Source organism: Oncorhynchus clarkii, chromosome 5 (genome assembly GCF_045791955.1).
Source record: "Oncorhynchus clarkii lewisi isolate Uvic-CL-2024 chromosome 5, UVic_Ocla_1.0, whole genome shotgun sequence".
Classification (NCBI taxonomy): domain Eukaryota; kingdom Metazoa; phylum Chordata; class Actinopteri; order Salmoniformes; family Salmonidae; genus Oncorhynchus; species Oncorhynchus clarkii.
The window spans coordinates 45,883,010-45,901,761 of record NC_092151.1 but is presented as its reverse complement, the minus strand read 5'-3'; the positions used below and the strand labels follow the sequence as shown (position 1 = coordinate 45,901,761).

Sequence of the window (18,752 nt, the reverse complement as noted above, 5' to 3'; positions counted from 1 at the left end):
CCCGCGCAGGCAGAGAGACGCCCCCCCGCGCAGACAGAGAGACGCCCCCCCGCGCAGACAGAGAGACGCCCCCACGCGCAGCCAGAGAGACGCCCCCACGCACAGACAGAGAGACACCCCCATGCACAGACAGAGAGACACCCCCATGCACAGACAGAGAGACACCCCCATGCACAGACAGACAAAGGAAACGCAAGGATGATAGATCTTTAATGTCCTACTGAAGTCCACAGGGACTAGAGGAAGAATGTGCGAAGCCATACGCAGTTAAATAATTTGCCGCAGTCAAATTGACAAATTGGTTTGGGAGGAGGAGGAAATCTCTTCAGCACAAAATGTACACAGTGGCTGAAGTACGTACCATGCACCAGTCCAGAATGTAAAACAACATTTTTGTTTACTTGCATACTAAACACTCTTCAGTGTCCAGTATGAGTTCCAGCGTGTGTGTGTGTGTGTGTGTGTGTGTGTGTGTGTGTGCGTGCATGTATGTATGCATGCATGTATGTATGCATGCATGTATGTATGTATGTTTCCGTATTTAGGTGTGTACACGTTGGGGTTTGTATACCGTGTGTGTATACCGTGTGTGTGAGACACACTGTAGTACCTGGTGATGGGAGCCTCCAGATCTATGGGTCTCTTCATCTCCAGGCTGAGAGCGGGGGCACACTGCTCTTCTGGGGTGACCTTGACACGCGGACTCCCTCTAAAACACACACACACAAAAATATCAAAATTCACAGTACCTTATCAAGTCTAAATGAAAAAGGCAAAAAAGCCTGGGTTAGTCAACAACGTCGTTCTAGGATCTAGGCAATAATGACACTTAACCGCAGCAGTCAGACAGCAGGTTGGGTCTAGTGCATCCTTCCAGACTGGAGTGATTCCATAAGACACCAGGACAACAACAAAAACAAGGAAATACCATGATTTCGGTGATTTTCACAAAATTGTATCCCTGTCCTTTGAACACTCCTGCTGTGTTCCGGTTGAATTGGACCCATTTAAAAGTTTGTCATCTGATTGTCATAAGGTTCCATGACGTTGTCCACACAGGGCATCTGAACACACAGAATACATTTTGATGATTCTCATTACATTTTGGGTGTTATATTTAACTTTTGTACAGCTGTAATGTTCCCAGTCAACAATGACCGGTCAATAGAAATGAATGGGTGAGACTACAATTAGTGTATAAAATTGAGTTCAAGCACATGCCCATTCATCAGATGGACACACTTCCTCTCCCAGACCCCCACATGCATGTATGTTTGAGCACACACACACACACCTCACTCCCTTTCTTGGCTTCCATGGCAACCCCCACAGAAACTTTCCCCCAATTAGAATCTCACAAACAATCGCAACATTGTTTCAATAATATATATAACTTTTCTAGCAGCTCTGGGACATATAGATTGTTTTTAAGGCCTTGCTCACAACTCATTCTGTGGCAGCACAATGACCAAACAATATACTGTATGGGAGGCTCTTGATCATATCTTTGATCATGACACTGGTGAGGAGAGTCCTTGTTAAACTTTGACACAAAGTCTGTGATAAATAGCACAATATGTATCATCTGAGCATTTGTTCTAGTCCAAATAATCCATACATGATGCTTTATTTACTCAAAAACGAGTTGTATGAGCTCAGGTCAATGAGGCCTACAGGCCATAAATAGCAAATAGAAGTTAAAAACCTGGAATGGTCACAAGAATTAAGTGGATGAAAAGAACAACATTAGGTGATATGTATTATTATGGATTTATAACTCAGCTATAATGGGGGCGGTCATTTTGGACCGGGAACACAGAATGAACATGAAACGAACACAGCAGGAGGGTGAAGACTCCATAATGTTTCATCTGCAGGCGCTACAAAGCAACAATTGGTGTCATGAAGCTTTACCATTTACACTGTAATAAGAGTAATGAATAGTTGAAAATATAAAACATGAATATTTAAACTACTTTTGATTTGGGTAAGTGTTTATTTAAAGCGCATTTGGGAAGTATTTAGACCCCTTGACATTTTCCACATTTTGTTATGTTACAGCCTTATTCCAAAATATATTTATGTATTTCTCCCCCATCAATATACACATAATATCCCATAATGACGAAGCAAGAACAGTTGACATTTTTGCAAATAATTTTTGGGGGTGAAAATATCACATTTACGTAAGTATTCAGACCCTTTACTCGGTACTTAGTTGACGCACCTTTGGCGGCGATCACAGCCGTCAGTCTGCTTGAGGTATAATGCTACAAGCTTGACACACCAGTATTTCGGGAGCTTCTCCCATTCTTCTCTGCAGATCCTCTCAAGCTCTGTCAGGTTGGATGGGGAGCATCGCTGCACAGCTGTTTTTAGGTCTCTCCAGAGATGTTTGATTGGGTTCAAGTCTGGGCTCTGGTTGGGCCACTAAGGGACATTGAGACTTGTCCCGAAACCACTCCTGGCTTGTCTTGGCTGTGTGCTTAGGGTCTTTAGTTCTGTTGGAAGGTGAACCGTCGCTCTGGAGCAGGTTTTCATCAAGGATCTCTCTGTACTTTGCTCCGTTCATCTTTTCCTCGATACTCTCCCAGTCCCTGCCGCTTAAAAACATCTCCACAGCATGACGCTGCCACCACCATGCTTCATCACCATAGGGATGGTGCAAGGTTTCCTCCAGACATAATGCTTGGCATTCAGACTAAAGATTTCAGTCTTGGTTTCATCAGACCAGAGAATATTTGTTTAAATGGTCTGAGAGTCCTGAGAGTCCTTCAGCAAACTCCAAGCTGGCTGTCATGTGCCTTTTACTGAGGAGTGGCTTCCGTCTGGTCACTCTACCATAAAAGGCCTGATTGGTTGAGTTCTGCAGAGATGGTTGTCCTTCTGGAAGGCTCTCCCATCTCCACAGAGGAACTCTGGAGCTCTTTCAGTGACCATTGGGTTCTTGGTCACCTCCCAGACCAAGGACCTTCTCCCCCGATTGCTCAGTTTGTCCGGGCGGCCAGCTAGACAAAGAATATTGGTTGTTCCAAACTTGTTCCATTTAAGGCTCAAATCAAATCAAATTTTATTGGTCACATACACATGGTTAGCAGATGGTAATGCGAGTGTAGCGAATGCTTGTGCTTCTAGTTCCGACAGTGCAGCAGTATCTAACAATTCCCCAACAACTACCTGATACACACAAATCTAAAGGGATGGAATGAGAATATGTACATATAAATATATGGATGAGCGATGGCCGGCATAAGGTACAGTATATATACACATATGAGATGAATGTAATGTAAGATATGTTAACATTATTGGCATTGTTTAAAGTGACTAGTGATCCATGTATTAAAGTGGCCAGTGATGAGTCGCTGTAGGCAGCAGCCTCTCTGAGTTATTGATTGGTGTTTAGCAGTCTGATGGCCTTGAGATAGAAGCTGTGTTTCAGTCTTTCGGTCCCAGCTTTGATGCACCTGTACTGACCTCGCAATCTGAATGGGCAGTGACTCGGGTGGTTGTTGTCCTTGAAGATCTTTTTGGCCTTCCTGTGACATCAGGTGTAGGTGTTGTCACAACGCGCCCTTTTTGGGTGAGGATCATAGCACCCCCTCCCCTCTCTCTCTCTCTCCCTCTCTCTCCCTCCACAGTTTTATGACTTAACAACATGAAGTAAATTCTTGGAAGAGACCCTCTCCCCCTTTGGACATACAGTAAGAGGAGAGAGGATTTCACAGCGGAACACAGAGGCTGATCCCGCAAACTCCTACATTCCCAAAATTTGAGAATTAAACAATATTTATATTTTTGAGAATGTGGAACCGGTCGGTGGGAAATCAAGGAACAGTCATGTCGAGATTCCTTCATGAGGTCACCAAATGAAACACAGGAGACACACATTACTGTTTCTTTGTTTGTATACACTTCTCAATGACGGGATTTGCATCTGATGATTGTGTAAAATATATGATTGAATATGAAACGATTTGTGAGAAGATGTGATGTTGGCCTTCTCAACAAGATACTTGTTTAGATATAACATTTTAACTAGTCAGTGGCCATAGTCAGCCCCCATGAGCCCAGACATCACATTAGGCATCATAGAACCACCCCTTGTTCCACAGAGTACAAAACCACTTCCAACAAAATGTACATTAGATGAGAAAACATGGAGCTGAAGCTGTTGAAATGGTTAATAACTACATCTCTACCAGAGGACAAGACCAGAGAACGTGGAGAGCATTCCCACGTTGAAATGGCAAATAAATCAACAAACTAAAGAACAATTATTCAGACTGCAGCTGTTTAAATACTCTGAAGTAACCATTCTAACAACCTAAGACTTTGATCTCTGGTGGACAAACCAGAGGTTCTCTGTCGACTGACTATCCAGCAGAAGGACCGTCAATCACAGAGGGACAACAAAAACGCAGACACTTGTAAATATGTAAATTGGAATATCTTTTCAAATGAGCGGTTGTTCATGTTCAAAGTATTAGCAATGAGTGTAGTTATCCTCTATGAGTTAAATGCTCGAGTGGTCCCCACCCCATTTCCTTTGTCTACCAAGCAGTCATTTCGGGTTTCATCTGCTAGGAACTTTTTCTTTGTATCATGTAGTAACCAATGTATGACCTATTTGTGTGTGTGTTTACGTGATCCTGTGATTGATTAAGTTTGTTAAATAATCAAGCCAATTTGTATATCGCTTATTCATGATTCTATGCTAGGGTTCGTGCAGATATCCAATGGTTTTGGAGTTATATTCGGGAAATTGAAATATGTTCCCATGGTGCCCTGACTTCCTAGTTAAAGTTACAGGATTAGTTTGATCGTGCAATTAAAATTACACAGAGAATAATTGATTTGATAATATACAGTCTTCACATTTGATGATAGTCAACGATAACAGTGTCCTGGAGGGCAGGTAGTTTGCCCCCGGTGATGCGTTGTGCAGACCGCACCACCCTCTGGAGAGCCTTGCAGTTGAGGGCGGTGCCGTACCAGGCAGTGATACAGCCTGACAAGATACACTCAACTGTGCACCTGTAAATGTTTTGTGAAGGTTTTAGGTGAGAAGCCAAATTTCTTCGGACTCCACTGTCTGTGCGGGTGGACCATTTCAGTTTGTCTGATGTGTATGCCGAGGTACTTGAAACTTTCCACCTTCTTCACTACTGTCCCTTCGATGTAGATACGGGGTGCTCCCTCTGCTGTTTCCTGAAGTCCACGATCATCTCCTTTGTTTTGTTGACGTTGAGTGGAGGGTTGTTTTCCTGACACTACACTCTCAGGGTCCTCACCTCCTCCATGTAGGCTGTCTCGTTGTTGTTGGTAATGAAGCCCACTACTGTTGGATTATCTGCAAACTTTATGACAGTTGGAGATGTGCATGGCCACGCAGTCATGGGTGAACAGGGTGTACAGGAGGGGGCTGAGCACGCACCCTTGTGGTGACCCAGTGTTGAGGGTCAGCGAAGTGGAGATGTTTCCTACCTTCACCACCTGGGGGCGGCCCTCATAGTACAGGGCCCAAGTCACACAGGGTGGGGTTGGGACCCAGGGCCTCCAGCTTAATGATGAGCTTGGATGGTACTATGGTGATGAATGTTGAGCTGTAGTCAGTGAACAGTCCTTGTTAGTGGGCCGCGATGGTGGCACTGTATTATCCTTAAAGAAGGCAAAAGTGTTTATTTTGTCTGGAAGCAAGACGGTGTCCATGACATGGCTGGTTTTCTTTTTGTAGTGCGTGATTGCCAGTAGACCCTGCCACATAAGTCTAGTGTTTGAGCCGTTGAATAGCGACTCCACTTTGCCCCTATACCGACTCCACTTTGTCCCTGTATTTCGCTTGTTTGCCTTGTGGAGGGAATAACTACACTGTTTATATTCGGCCATATTCCCAGTCCTCTTCCCATGGTTAATGCAGTGGTTCGTGCTTTCAGTTTTGCGCAAATGCCGCTATCCATCCACGGTTTCTGGTTAGGTTAGGTTTTAATAGTCACAGTGGGTACAACATCTCCAATGCACTTCCTCAAACTCAATCACCGAGTCAGCGTATAGATCAATGTTTTTCTGAGGCTGCCCGGAACATTTCCCAGTCCACGTGATCAAAACAATCTTGAAGGGTGGATTCCGATTGGTCAGACCAGCGTTGAATATTCTAGTCACAGGTACATCCTGTGATGTAGCCGGGAAGAAGTATTGGATATAGATTTTATGGGGTAACAATGTAAGAAATAATACATAAATTAAAATAAAAAAATACTGCATAGTTTTCTAAGGACTCGAAGCAAGGCGACCATCTCTGTCGGCGCCATCTTGCTAACGGAAGCTAATGTTTTCTTGGGGACCATCAATGTTGCAGAAATGTTTTGGTACTCTTCCACAGATCTGTGCCTCGACACAATCCTTTTATTTATTTTACCTTTATTTAACCAGGCAAGTCAGTTAAGAACAAATTCTTATTTTCAATGACGGCCTAGGAACAGTGGGTTAACTGCCTGTTCAGGGGCATTTGAACTAGCAACCTTCCGGTTACTAGTCCAATGCTCTAACCACTAGGCTACCCTGCCGCTGTCTTAGATTGCGTTGAGGCGGACAATTCTTTTGACCACATGGCTTGGCTTTTTCTCTGACATACACTGTCAACTGTGGAACCTTATATATAGACAGGTGTGTGCCTTTCCAAATCATGTCAATCAATTGAATTTACCACAGGTGGACTTCAATCAAGTTGTAGAAACATGGCAATGATGATCAATGGAAACAGGATGCACCTGAGCTCAATTTCGAGTCTCATAGCAAAAGGGTCTGAATACTTATGTAAATAAGCCATTTCTGTTTTTATTTTGTCTATTATGGGCTATTGTGTGTAGATTGATCAGGGGAAAAACAATTTCATACATTTTAGAACAAAGCTGTAATGTAACAAAATGTGGGGGGAAAAACAAGCGGTCTGAATAATTTCTGAATGCACTATATATACTGTGTGTGTGTGTGTGTACATGGACATTTTAGTCATTTAGCACTCTAATCCAAAGCGACTTACAGGAGCAACTAGGGTTAAGTGCCTTGCTCAAGGGTACATCGACAGATGGCCCAACCTCTTAAACGTATATAAACTGTACACACACACACACACACACATAATACACTCTACGGGCATATCAAAGTTCCAGAGTGGGATCTCTGCTACTTTTAGATTCATGATCCAATTTGTAAGAATTACCAACAGAGTGAATGTGAAAATGGATTCAAAATGGTCGACCTCTGCTGGTGATTTGCAGGATGTGCAATAATACAAGTAAAAGGAGGGCTATGATTGGTTACATTGCCAATATCTCTGTATACAATAGGCCACCAATTTAAATGACTGGGCTCCCTGTGGAGCTCAGAGTGGTCCCTCACTGAGAGACCTGGCTGTGGTGATGACACACCCCTGTGCCCTGTGTTATAACAGTGGGAGGGTTCAGCATATGACTGGTGAAGAACACATTGTACAGTCATCCACAGCAATAATTGTTCATCTAATTAGTCCTGACATTTGCCAAGGCCTTCGACGTGCAATGATGCCCTGAACTATAGCCTTTTCCTCAGGCCCACTGACTGGTACACTCATTATTACATTGTGTAGACAGCATACCCAGTTGGGTTTGTGTTAAACACTGAGTGACTGAGCATTGCCTGCTCGAGTACAACATTGACCTTTGTGGCTAAACTTTGAACTCTAGTCCAGTCCTAAACTACAGCCTATTGCTCAGACCTACTGGTAAATGAATTGTGATAACATGCCATGTGTCGACACACAGTGGGGTTTGTCCTAAGCTATGAGTGATTGAGCATTGTTGGTCTTTGTAGCTAGCTTCGAAATTCCACATTTAACCCCTTATTCCCCAGCAGGTCCTTGCCCTGTTGCAGTTGACCTTTGTTGTTGTACTTTGAACGTCAACATTTGACTCTGGGGGGGGAGGAGAACAGGAAGGAAAGAGTTGAGTACTCACTTGGGATAGACTGGCTCATAAAGATACTTGTCCTCTCCTCCTCCCACCACGTCAAACATGAGGATGTAGCCATTGGCAGCCTGCAGGGAGAGAGAGGGCGAGGGGGGGGAGAAAGAGAGCGGAAAAGAGACACATTATTCATGAGTAAGGTGTGGCCTTGGTCATGCTTGAGATCCACCCTGATCCATCAGAGAGGAACTGTGGTTTGGTGTGTTATTACATCCAGCCTGCTGTATACAGAAAACATCTCTCTCCATCCCCAGCCACCACTGTTCAGACCTGTCATTATTATCAGATAGGCGAGGGAGCGCTCCTTTTCAGCCCCTCTGGCCTTGCTTGCCTGTCTTGCAAGGGCAGTCGAGACAGGAAAATACTTCAGACCAGAGAAAGTTTAACCTAGAATAAGGGGAGTTTTTTTTCCTAACAAGCTTCGGGGCATCAAGGGGCACAGTAAATAGAGATAGGCCTATACACGCCTAAATGCACACACTTTTAATTTCATGTTTAACAGTTGCCCAGTTCCTGACTTGCCTGTTCATTTGCACACCACAAGTTCACAAAAAGACGCTCGCAGTAACTTGAGCCTGAAGTCAGAGACTTGAGCGACACGTAATACCGTCAGTCAGTCAGTGAATGGCATATCATTCGCGTGGTTTCGCAGTGCCCGGCACTCACTGAACTAACGTTGTAGCCTAACCTCAAGTAACCCCAAACAGTCAAAGGGTACTTGGAGTACCCCGACATTTCCACACAGTGTGGCAACCAAAATGGCGTGCCACGTACTAACGAAATATAATGAGGTGAGAAATTTGACTCATTCCCCACAGGCAACACCAGCTGGAGCAATAAGTAGGCTAGAGTACTATAAAACCAGAGACAGAGACAGAGAGAGAAAGAAAGAGATCTGTAGCCAAACTGGGCTCTGTTATAGTCATTAAGGCTGGATTAGCAGACACATGGCTCTTGGCCTACTCTTAAAAACAAACAACCCTTCAATCCGACACTCATTTCACAGACTGTTGGTCATTCAATGTGTCAACCTCTAGAACTGAAAAAGGAACAGCTGTTTATGACAGGAAAAAAACAACAAAAAAGTCAAATTTCTTATGATCGAAATGAAGGACCATATTTCATGTACAGCTTACCACAGAAGCATACAGATACCTAAATCATCTAATGTTAGTCTTGCTAAAGCTTTTCCGTGTATACATTTGACAAAAACAACTCTTAGATGAGTTCTGCATTTCTTTCCACGGCCAAAAACAGCTCAACTTAGACTGGGGTGTATCTAGCTTGGTCTCAGATCTGTTCGTGCCATTTTGCCAACTCCTACAGTCATCATTGTTAACGACTGTTGGCAGGACATCATCGATCTGGGACCAGACTAAGGAGCATCCAATAAAGAATAACCCAAACAACAACAGAGCCATACAATTACACAGCCGTCTCCATGGAGATGTGGGGGAGGAAGTAAAACTCAGGAAGTTAAGCTAGTTCCATAATTAAACATGACATTTCAGTAAAAGCCTGGTTGGAGTAAGTGATTTAATGACACTAGCAATGCTAGAGGCAAAGCTGTTATGAAAGAAAAGCTAGAGAAATTCTTTGGAAAAATAACTATTGAAAAGGAAAGAACTGTCCATGACAACAAACAGAGCAGCCAGAGTCCATGTGGCTTTGATCTGGTGTGTGGCAGAAACAAAGCCAAGCATTACTCAGAGAGCAGAGCAATAAGAGACTGAAAATAGAGTCTGGGCTGGAAAAAGGAGAGCGCGAGAGAGTATAGAAGAGGAGAGAGAAAGAGATAGCTACACACTACATGGCCAAAAGTATGTGGACATCCCTTCAAATGAGTGGAATTGGCTATATCAGCCACACCGGTTGCTGACAGGTGTATATAAATCGAGCACACAGCCATGCAACCTCCATAGACAAACATTGTCAGTAGAATAGCCTTACTGGAGAACTCAGTGATTTCAACATGGCACCGTCATATGAAGCCACCTTTCCAACAAGTTCGTTTGTCAAATTTCTGCCCTGCTAGAGCGGCCCCGGTCAACTGTAAATGTTGTTATTATGAAGTGGAAAAGTATAGGAGCAACAAAGGCTCGGCTGCGAAGTGGTAGGCCACACAAGCTCACAGAACAGGACCGCCAAGTGATGAAGAACGTAAAAATTGTTGCAACACTTTACTACCGAGTTCCAAACTGCCTCTGGAAGCAACATAAGCACAAGAACTGTTCGTCGGGAGCTTCATGAAATGGGTTTCCATGGCCGAGCAGCCGCACACAGGCCTAAGATCACCATGTGCAATGCCAAGCGTTGGCCGGTGTGCTTTATAGCTCGCCGCCATTGAACTCCGGAGCAGTGGAAACGCATTCTCTGGAGTGCTGAATCAAGCTTCATCTGGCAGTCTGACGGACGAATCTGGGTTTGACAGGATGCCAGGAGAACGCTACCTGCCCAAACGCATAATGCCAACTGTCAAGTTTGGTGGAAGAGGAATAATGCTCTGGGGATTTTTTGTGGTTCAGGCCCTTTAGTTCTAGTGAAGGGAAATCTTAACGCTACATCATACAATGACATTCTCGACGACTCTGTGCTCCCAACTTTGTGGCAAAAGTTTGGGGATGGCCCTTTCCTGTATGACAATGCCCCGTCACAAAGAGAAGACCATACAGAAATGGTTTGTCGAGATCGGTGTGGAAGAACTTGACTGGCCTTCACAGTGCCCCGACCTCAACCCCATCGAACACCTTTGAGATGAATTGTAACACCGACTGCGAGCCTGGCCTAATCGCACATCAGTGCCCGACCTCACTAATGCTCGTGGCTGAATGGAAGCAAGTCCCCGCAGCAATGTTCCAACATCTAGCGGAAAGCCTTCCCAGAAGAGTGAAGGCTGTTATAGCAGCAAAGGGGGGACCAACTACATATGAATGATATGTTCGACGAGCAGATGTCCACATATTTTTGGACATGCAAAGTAAGACGGGACATATTTTTGGAAGAGCAGTCAGTGTGTCTGAACTTTGAGAGTTCACCCTGCGACTCTGTGCTGATGAGGGAAGAATACATGCTGCCTTAGTGAGTGACAGCTGGCTGAGTGACAGCTGAGTGAGTGACAGCGAGGCCTGGATGGGAGCAGAATCAAGCCTGCTAGTGATAGACTCACGCTTAACACTATTGCGCCAACTTGCTGGCACTAATATTTTTTTAACATTCCAACAACTTTGGCGGACACGTAACCAGCCCATTTACAGTGCCTCTCGGCTTGGTTTGGCTCTGCTCTGTAGTGTTAAAATGGTATTATGTTAGTGGCAGTCGCTTCTACTCTGTCACTCTATAGCAGGGTTGGGGTCAATTCCATACACTGAAATTCCATGCTTTTCAATTAGGAACATGTGGAATTGGGTTTGCTTTCTGAATTGACTGGAATTTAAATGGAATTGACCCCAACCCTACAGAGCCTGTAGGCTCCTGCTGCATGATGACAAGCAGTCGAAATACAGATGCTAAAAACATGGCTGGGACGTGACTTCATGGACATTACGTAGGAATGATTTTGCATATGAAAAGGATGAAAACGATGACAGCGAGTGTGTGAAGCACCAAGCGAAACATCTCCTTGCCAAGTTGATCTGTCAGACTCCTCCACATGACGGTCGAAGAGGACCATTTTCTTTTTGAGAACATAGCAGGGCAGGGAAAAGGACTGTGTTGGATATAGAGCGGTGGTTAAATTAAATCTACACAGTTACTGGACCACCTTCAAGAAACATTCATGATGAGCTGAACCGCAGGGATGGATGTGGTTGCCTGGGTGACAGGACAGCAGAAACAAAAGGGCCCGACAGTCAGACTTACTCCAGCTACATGTAGGCTATCCTATCAGACTTTTTTACCGTTGAATATGTTGACAGTTGTAGAACATGGAGTTCTGAATGGTTCATTTTTATATCTCGGATTGAATATGTAAACTCTGCAACCAAAAAAATGGGAAAAAAAAGAAACGGCCCTTTTTCAGGACCCGGTCTTTCAAAGATAATTTGTAAAAAATCCAAATAACTTCACAGATCTTCATCGTAAAGGGTTTAAACACTGTTTCCCATGCTTGTTCAATGAACCATGAACAATTAATGAACATGCACCTGTGGAACGGTCGTTAACTCACTAACAGTTTACAGACGGTTGGCAATTAAAGGACACAGATATGAAAACTTAGGACACTAAAGAGGCCTTTCTACCGACTCTGAAAAACACCAAAAGAAAGATGCCCAGGGTCCCTGCTCATCTGCATGAACGTGCCTTAGGCATGCTGCAAGGAGACATGAGGACTGCAGATGTGGCCAGGGCAACAAATTGCAATGTCCGTACTGTGAGACGCCTAAGACAGCCCTACAAGGAGACAGGACGGACAGCTGATAGTCTTCGCAGTGGCAGACCACGTGTAACAACACTTGCACAGGATCGGCACATCCGAAGATCACACCTGCGGGAAGGGTGGCAACAACAACTGCCCGAGTTACACCAGGAACGCACAATCCCTTCAGTGTTCAGACTGTCCGCAATAGGCTGAGAGAGGCTGGACTGAGGGCTCGTAGGCCTGTTGTAGGCAGGTCCACACCAGACATCACCGGCAACAACGTTGCTGGACCAGACAGGACTTGAAAAAAAGCGCTCTTCACTGACGAGTCGCGGTTGTGTCTCACCAGGGGTGATGGTCGGAATCGCATTTATCGTCGAAGGAATGAGAGTTACACCGAGGCCTGTACTCTGGAGCGGGATCGATTTGGAGGTGGAGGAACCGTCATGGTCTGGGGCGGTGTGTCACAGCATCATCGGACTGAGCTTGTTGTCATTGCAGAAAATCTAAACGCTGTGTGTTACAGGGAAGACATCCTCCTCCCTCATGTGGTACCCTTCATACAGGCTCATCTTGACATGACCCTCCAGCATGACAATGCCACCAGCCATACTGCTTGTTCTGTGCGTGATTTCCTGCAAGACAGGAATGTCAGTGGTCTGCCATGGCCAGCGAAGAACCCGGATCTCAATCCCATTGAGCACGACTGGGACCTGTTGGATCTGAGGGTGAGGGCCGTTCCCCCCAGAAATGGGAACTTGCAGGTGCCTTGGTGGAAGAGTGGGGTAACATCTCACAGTAAGAACAGGCAAATCTGGTGCAGTCCATGAGGAGGAGATGCACTGCAGTACTTAATGCAGCTGGTGGCCACACCAGATACGGACTTACTTTTGATTTTGACCCCCCCCCCCTTTGTTCAGGGACACATTATTCAATTTCTGTTAGTCACGTGTCTGTGGAACTTGTTCAGCTGGTCTCAGTTGTTGAATCGTGTTATGTGCATAAAAATATTTCCACGTTAAGTTTGCTGAAAATAAATGCAGTTGACAATGAGAGGACGTTTCTTTTTTTGCTGAGTTTATCAGTCCTACAGGAGAGGAGATGGAAGAGAAAACATCTATTAAAAACTCGGTTGAAGAGAGAGTAGTTGCCATAGAAAACAATTTACATTTCATTACCTACATTTGAGTAAGTCACAATACACTCCAACTTGCACATGCACACTCAAACCTTTAACTGTGACTCCTCGTCAGACAAATATTCTGCACACAGAAAAGCAGGCCCAACACTTCCAGTTAGTTATTATTTAAGAAAAGCACTTCATCACATTCAAAAGGGGGAGTATATAAATATAGTGTGAATGCTCACAGCAGGCTCCTCAGTCTCATCAGATGGCCTAGTTATTATAATAACCATTTCCTCAAATTGGAAACGCAGTGCAGATATTTCAGGCCTATCTGAGCTAACCAGCCAGCACTGCAGCTGAGCTGAGACATGGTGGACTGTGTGAAACTAAACCGACTGCACGACTCAATCTAACTATGCAAAAAAAACAAATCTATCTATAAAAAATAAACTTACTGTGGAAAATACTTTACATTTTTTTAACATATGTTTGACTTTGTTGCATTTACACATTTCATGATAACACACAACTGATCGTTGGCTCCTTGTAAGAACGTTCAATGTGTTCATTCATTTAACATTCAGTCTTACTGCTTGTTGGGAGCCAAAATGAGCTCTCGTAATGAACTCGTCTATCAAAAGAGCTTGAGCATGTTATAAACAGGAATAGTACTCGTGTCTCAAATACACAGATACAAACATGGACAGCAGCACCTGTGAGGATCCTAATCTTGAGCATCAAAGGTCCCCCTTCAAACACTTAACATCTTTCACAATAGTAGCTAGCCTCTAAACAGCTACCTTGGAAATGCATGTTAGACATAGATAATTCTACAAAGACAACGATGGTATTTTGGCAGCAACAGTTAAAAAGGTGCAATATGGAGAAACTGCTCCGCCTTCACCATTTCCTGGTTGCTAAAATTCAAATAGTTTGCGTAATTTCAGTTTGTGACAAGTGTAGAGAATAACTGACATCTAAACCTCTGAAATACAGTATATTTTCCCCTCAAAAATATTGTATTTTCAACTGGTGTACAAAACCAAAAGTAAAAGACGTAAAAACATAACTCAAAAATGGGAAGCATAGAAATAGCGCACATATAACATAACTACCGCTTTTTAGACCTGCTTTCGAATGAGAATGATCTATAAACATCTATTTCTATGGGAATTTGGTCGGGTCGTCAAGTAAGTTATATTGCAGCTTGCAACTAGCCTACCTCAAAGAATATATCTGGATCTGGCAAAACGGCCTTGCTTTCTGTTTTGTTATTTTATCAAACTGACCGGCTACATTGTTGAGAAAACAGAACTGAAAGGCCATGCAACATCCAGCCTTCTTGGTGTTGTGACTCAGCCGAGGGCACGATGCTGTGGGCTAAAAAGGTGCCGTCTGCAATTGCAAAGTGGGTACATGATCCTCAATAAAGCGTAAAGAGGGAGTGTTGTTCTTCCTCTCACTGGGTAGATAACAGTGTGTGTATTTGTGTGTTTGTGTGATGCATGTGTCAAATCAAAATCACATTTTGGCACATTTCGTAAACACCAGGTGTACACCAACAGTGAAATCTTCTGAAACTGCTTGGTATAGAGGTCTTGGATGGCAGCGAGCTCGATGTGTGTGCTGTGAGGAAGGCCACCTACTCTTCTCCAGGGCTTCTATCTCACAGAGACCTGCAGCTAACAGCCTTTCTTTTTTTGAGCATACCAAACATTACGAACACCTTCCTAATATTGCATTTCCCCCCTCCCCAAAGATAGTGACAGCAGACTAATTAGTACATCACTTAACAGTAACATATTCATTACAGATCACAGCAGAACTCTGGAATCGGAATGTTGTCAATTCTCATCTCTGTAGTCTATTCTCTAATGTTGATTATAAACTGTGTGGTTCGAGTCCTGCATGCAAATTTGGCTGACAGCCTGGGTATAACAAAACATGTATTTGCACTGCTCTAATTACATTGGTACACAGTTTACAATAGCAATAAGGCACCTTGGGGGTCGTGGCATATTGCCAGTATACCACGGCTAAGGGCTGTATCCGGGCACTCCGCTTTGCGTCGTGCATAAGAACTAGAGGTCGACCGATTAATCGGCATGGCCGATTTCAAGTTTTCATAACAAATCGGTAATCTGCATTTATGGCTGATTACATTGCACTCCACGAGGAGACGGCTGCAGGCTAACCACCAGTTACGCGAGTGCAGCAAGGAGCCAAGGTAAGTTGCTAGCTAGCATTAAACCTATCTTATAAAAAAAAAACAATCTTAACATAATCACTAGTTAACTACACATGGTTGATGATATTACTAGTTTATCTAGCTTGTCCTGCGTTGCATACAATCAATGCGGTGCCTGTTAACTTCTTGGTGACAGGGGGCAGTATTTTCCTATCCGGATGAAATGCATGCCCAAATTCAACTGCCTGCTACTCATCCCCAGAAGATAAGATATGCATATTATTAGTGGATTTGGATAGAAAACACTCTGAAGTTTGAAAACTGTTTGAATCATGTCTGAGTATAACAGAACTTATTTAGCAGGTGAAACACCGAGGACAAACCATTAAGATTTGAGGTCACTCTTTTCAATAGATTTTCATTGGGAATCCATTTCCTATCGCTTCCACTGGACGTCAACAGTCTTTAGAAATTGGTTGAGGTTATTCCTTTGTGTAATGAAGAAGTACAGCCATCTTGAACGAGGGTCACTTGAAGTGTACTGTTAAATAGAGGAGCGTGGCCAGAAAGCATGCTTCAGTTTGTTTTCGTCCTGTATTGAACACAGATTATCCAGTCTTCAATTTTATCTATTATTTACATTAAAAAATACCTAAAGTTGTATTACAAAAGTAGTTCGAAATGTTTTGGCAAAGTTTACAGGTAACTTTTAAGATATTTTGTAGTCACGTTGCGCAAGTTGGAACCGGTGTTTTTCTAGATCAAACGCGCAAAATAAAATGGACATTTTGGATATAGACAGAGTTAATCGAACAAAAAGGACCATTTGTGATGTTTATGGGACATATTGGAGTGCCAACAAAAGAAGCTCGTCAGGCATAAATTATATTTTTATGTATGCGTTTTGTGTCGCGCCTGCAGGGTTGAAATATGGTTTCTCTTTGTTTTCGGAGGTGCTATCCTCAGATAATAGCATTGTTTGCTTTCGCAGAAAAACCCTTTTGAAATCTGACATGTTGGCTGGATTCACAACAAGTGTAGCTTTAATTTGCCATCTTGCATGTGTAATTTAATGAAAGTTAGATTTTTTATCGCAATTTATTTGAATTTGGCGCTCTGGGATGATTCCTCATTGTTCTCATGATCAATGCAAATCCTGTTTTATGAGCCAAATTGTGGTCAGACAGTTGAGAGTAACAGAAACACACTGAACACAGAAAAGGAAAAAACACAGAAAATTATGAAATGGAGACAAGAACCCCCCCCCCCCTCCCTCTCCTAAAGATAAACTTTGCCTGGGTCTGGTGCGCTTACATTGTCCCTCCTGGGAGCTTTGGTCTGCTCTCCTCCAATTTGGGGTTTCCAGCAGGGCTATGCGTCCCTGAGTCTCAACACTCCATAACCGAGGGGGGCAGGGAGTTCCGTTTGAGTTTTACATCCAGCCCTTCTCCTCCGGGTAAAAAGACAGACCGTGGCTGTACTATCACCGGCCGTTATAGTTAGACAAATAGCCAGACAAGCAGTGATGATTAGGTAGGTAGCCGAGCGGTTAGAGCATTGGGACAATAACTAAAAGGTTGCTTGTTTGAATCCCCGAGTGTGCAAGGTGAAAAATGTTGCGGTTCTGCCCTTGAGCAAGGCAGTTAACCAGCACAACAACTGCTCCCCGGGCGCCGACAACTTTGATCAAGGCTGGGTTAAAGACACATTTCGTTTGAATACATTCAGTTGTGCAACTGACTTTCTATTCCCTTTCGATTTCCCTAAAAATACCCAGGTAAGTCCAAGGTTCCTAGTCCGGTGTATTTGTCGATATGGCCAGACAAGCAGGGGTTTACAGTGCTTTCAGAAAGTATTAATACTTTCAGACTTATTCAGCCTGAATTGAAAATGGATTAAATAGGTTTGGGTTCTCACACATCCATCTACACACAATACCCCATATTGACAATGAAAACGTTTTTAGAAATGCCAGTACATTTATTGAAAATGAAATACAGAAAATCTCATTTACATAAGTATTGACACCCGAGTCGATACTTTCTAGACGCACCTTTGGCGGCAATTACAGCAGTGAGTCTTTCTGGGTAAGTCTAAGCGCTTTGCACACCTGGATTCTACAATATTTGCCCATTATTCTTTAAAAAAATGCTCAAGTCTGGCCATAGATTTTCAAGCCGATTTAAGTCAAAGCCAACTAGTCCATTTAGGAACATTTAATGTCTTGGTAAGCAACTCTGGTGTAGATTTGGCCTTGTGCTTTAAGCATATCCATAACATGATGCAGCCACCGCCATGCTTAAAAATATGAAGAGTAGTACTCAGTGATGTGTTGTTTTGGATTTGCCCCAAACATAACTCTTTGAACAAAAAGTTCATTTCTTTGCCACATTTTGCAGTATTAGTTTTTCCCCCCTGTAGAGACTTACTTCTTTTCACTCTGTCACTCAATTAGGTTAGTAGTGTGGCATATCTACCATGTTATTGATCCATCCTCAATTTTCTCCCGTCACAGCTTTAACTGTTTAACTGTTTTAAAAAGTCACCCTTGGCCTCGTGGTGAAATCCCTGAGTGGTTTCCTTCCTCTACGGGAACTGAGTTAGGAAGGACACCTGTATCTTTGTAGTGACTGGGCGTATTGATACACCACCCAAAGTGTAATTAATAACTTCACCATGCTCAAACAGATAATGTCCACTTCTTTTTTTCTTCTTATCTACCAATAAGTCCCCTTCTTTGCGAGGCATCGGAAAACCTCCTTGTGGTTGAATCAGTGTTTAAAATTCACTGCTCGACTGAGGGACCTTACAAATAATTGTATGTGTGGGGGTACAGAGACGAGGTAGTTGTAGGAAGAAGAAAAACATTCAGACTATTACTACACAGAGTGAGTCCATACAACTTACGTGACTTTTTAAGCACATTTTTACTCATTCACTTAAAGGCTTGTCATAACAAAGGGGTTGAATATTTATTGTCAAGACATTTCAGCTTTTCATTTTTTATTAAATTTCTAAAAAACAATATCTAAAAACGTAATTCCACTGGATGTTATGGGGTATTGTGCATAGGCCAGT

The 18,752-nt window shown here is 43.4% G+C and overlaps 1 protein-coding gene across 1 annotated transcript in view; it reads right to left on the bottom strand.

Moving 5' to 3' along the window:
- The window catches only part of LOC139408918 (guanine nucleotide exchange factor subunit RIC1-like), a 62,511-nt gene that overhangs the window by 18,237 nt on the left and 25,522 nt on the right, over positions 1-18,752 (bottom strand). The window contains exons 3-4 of the mRNA XM_071153376.1: positions 7,995-8,074; positions 611-709 (exon numbers count right to left, since the gene is read on the bottom strand). Of these exons, the coding sequence (XP_071009477.1) occupies positions 611-709; positions 7,995-8,074 (179 nt within the window). The remainder of the gene's footprint in view (positions 1-610; positions 710-7,994; positions 8,075-18,752) is intronic.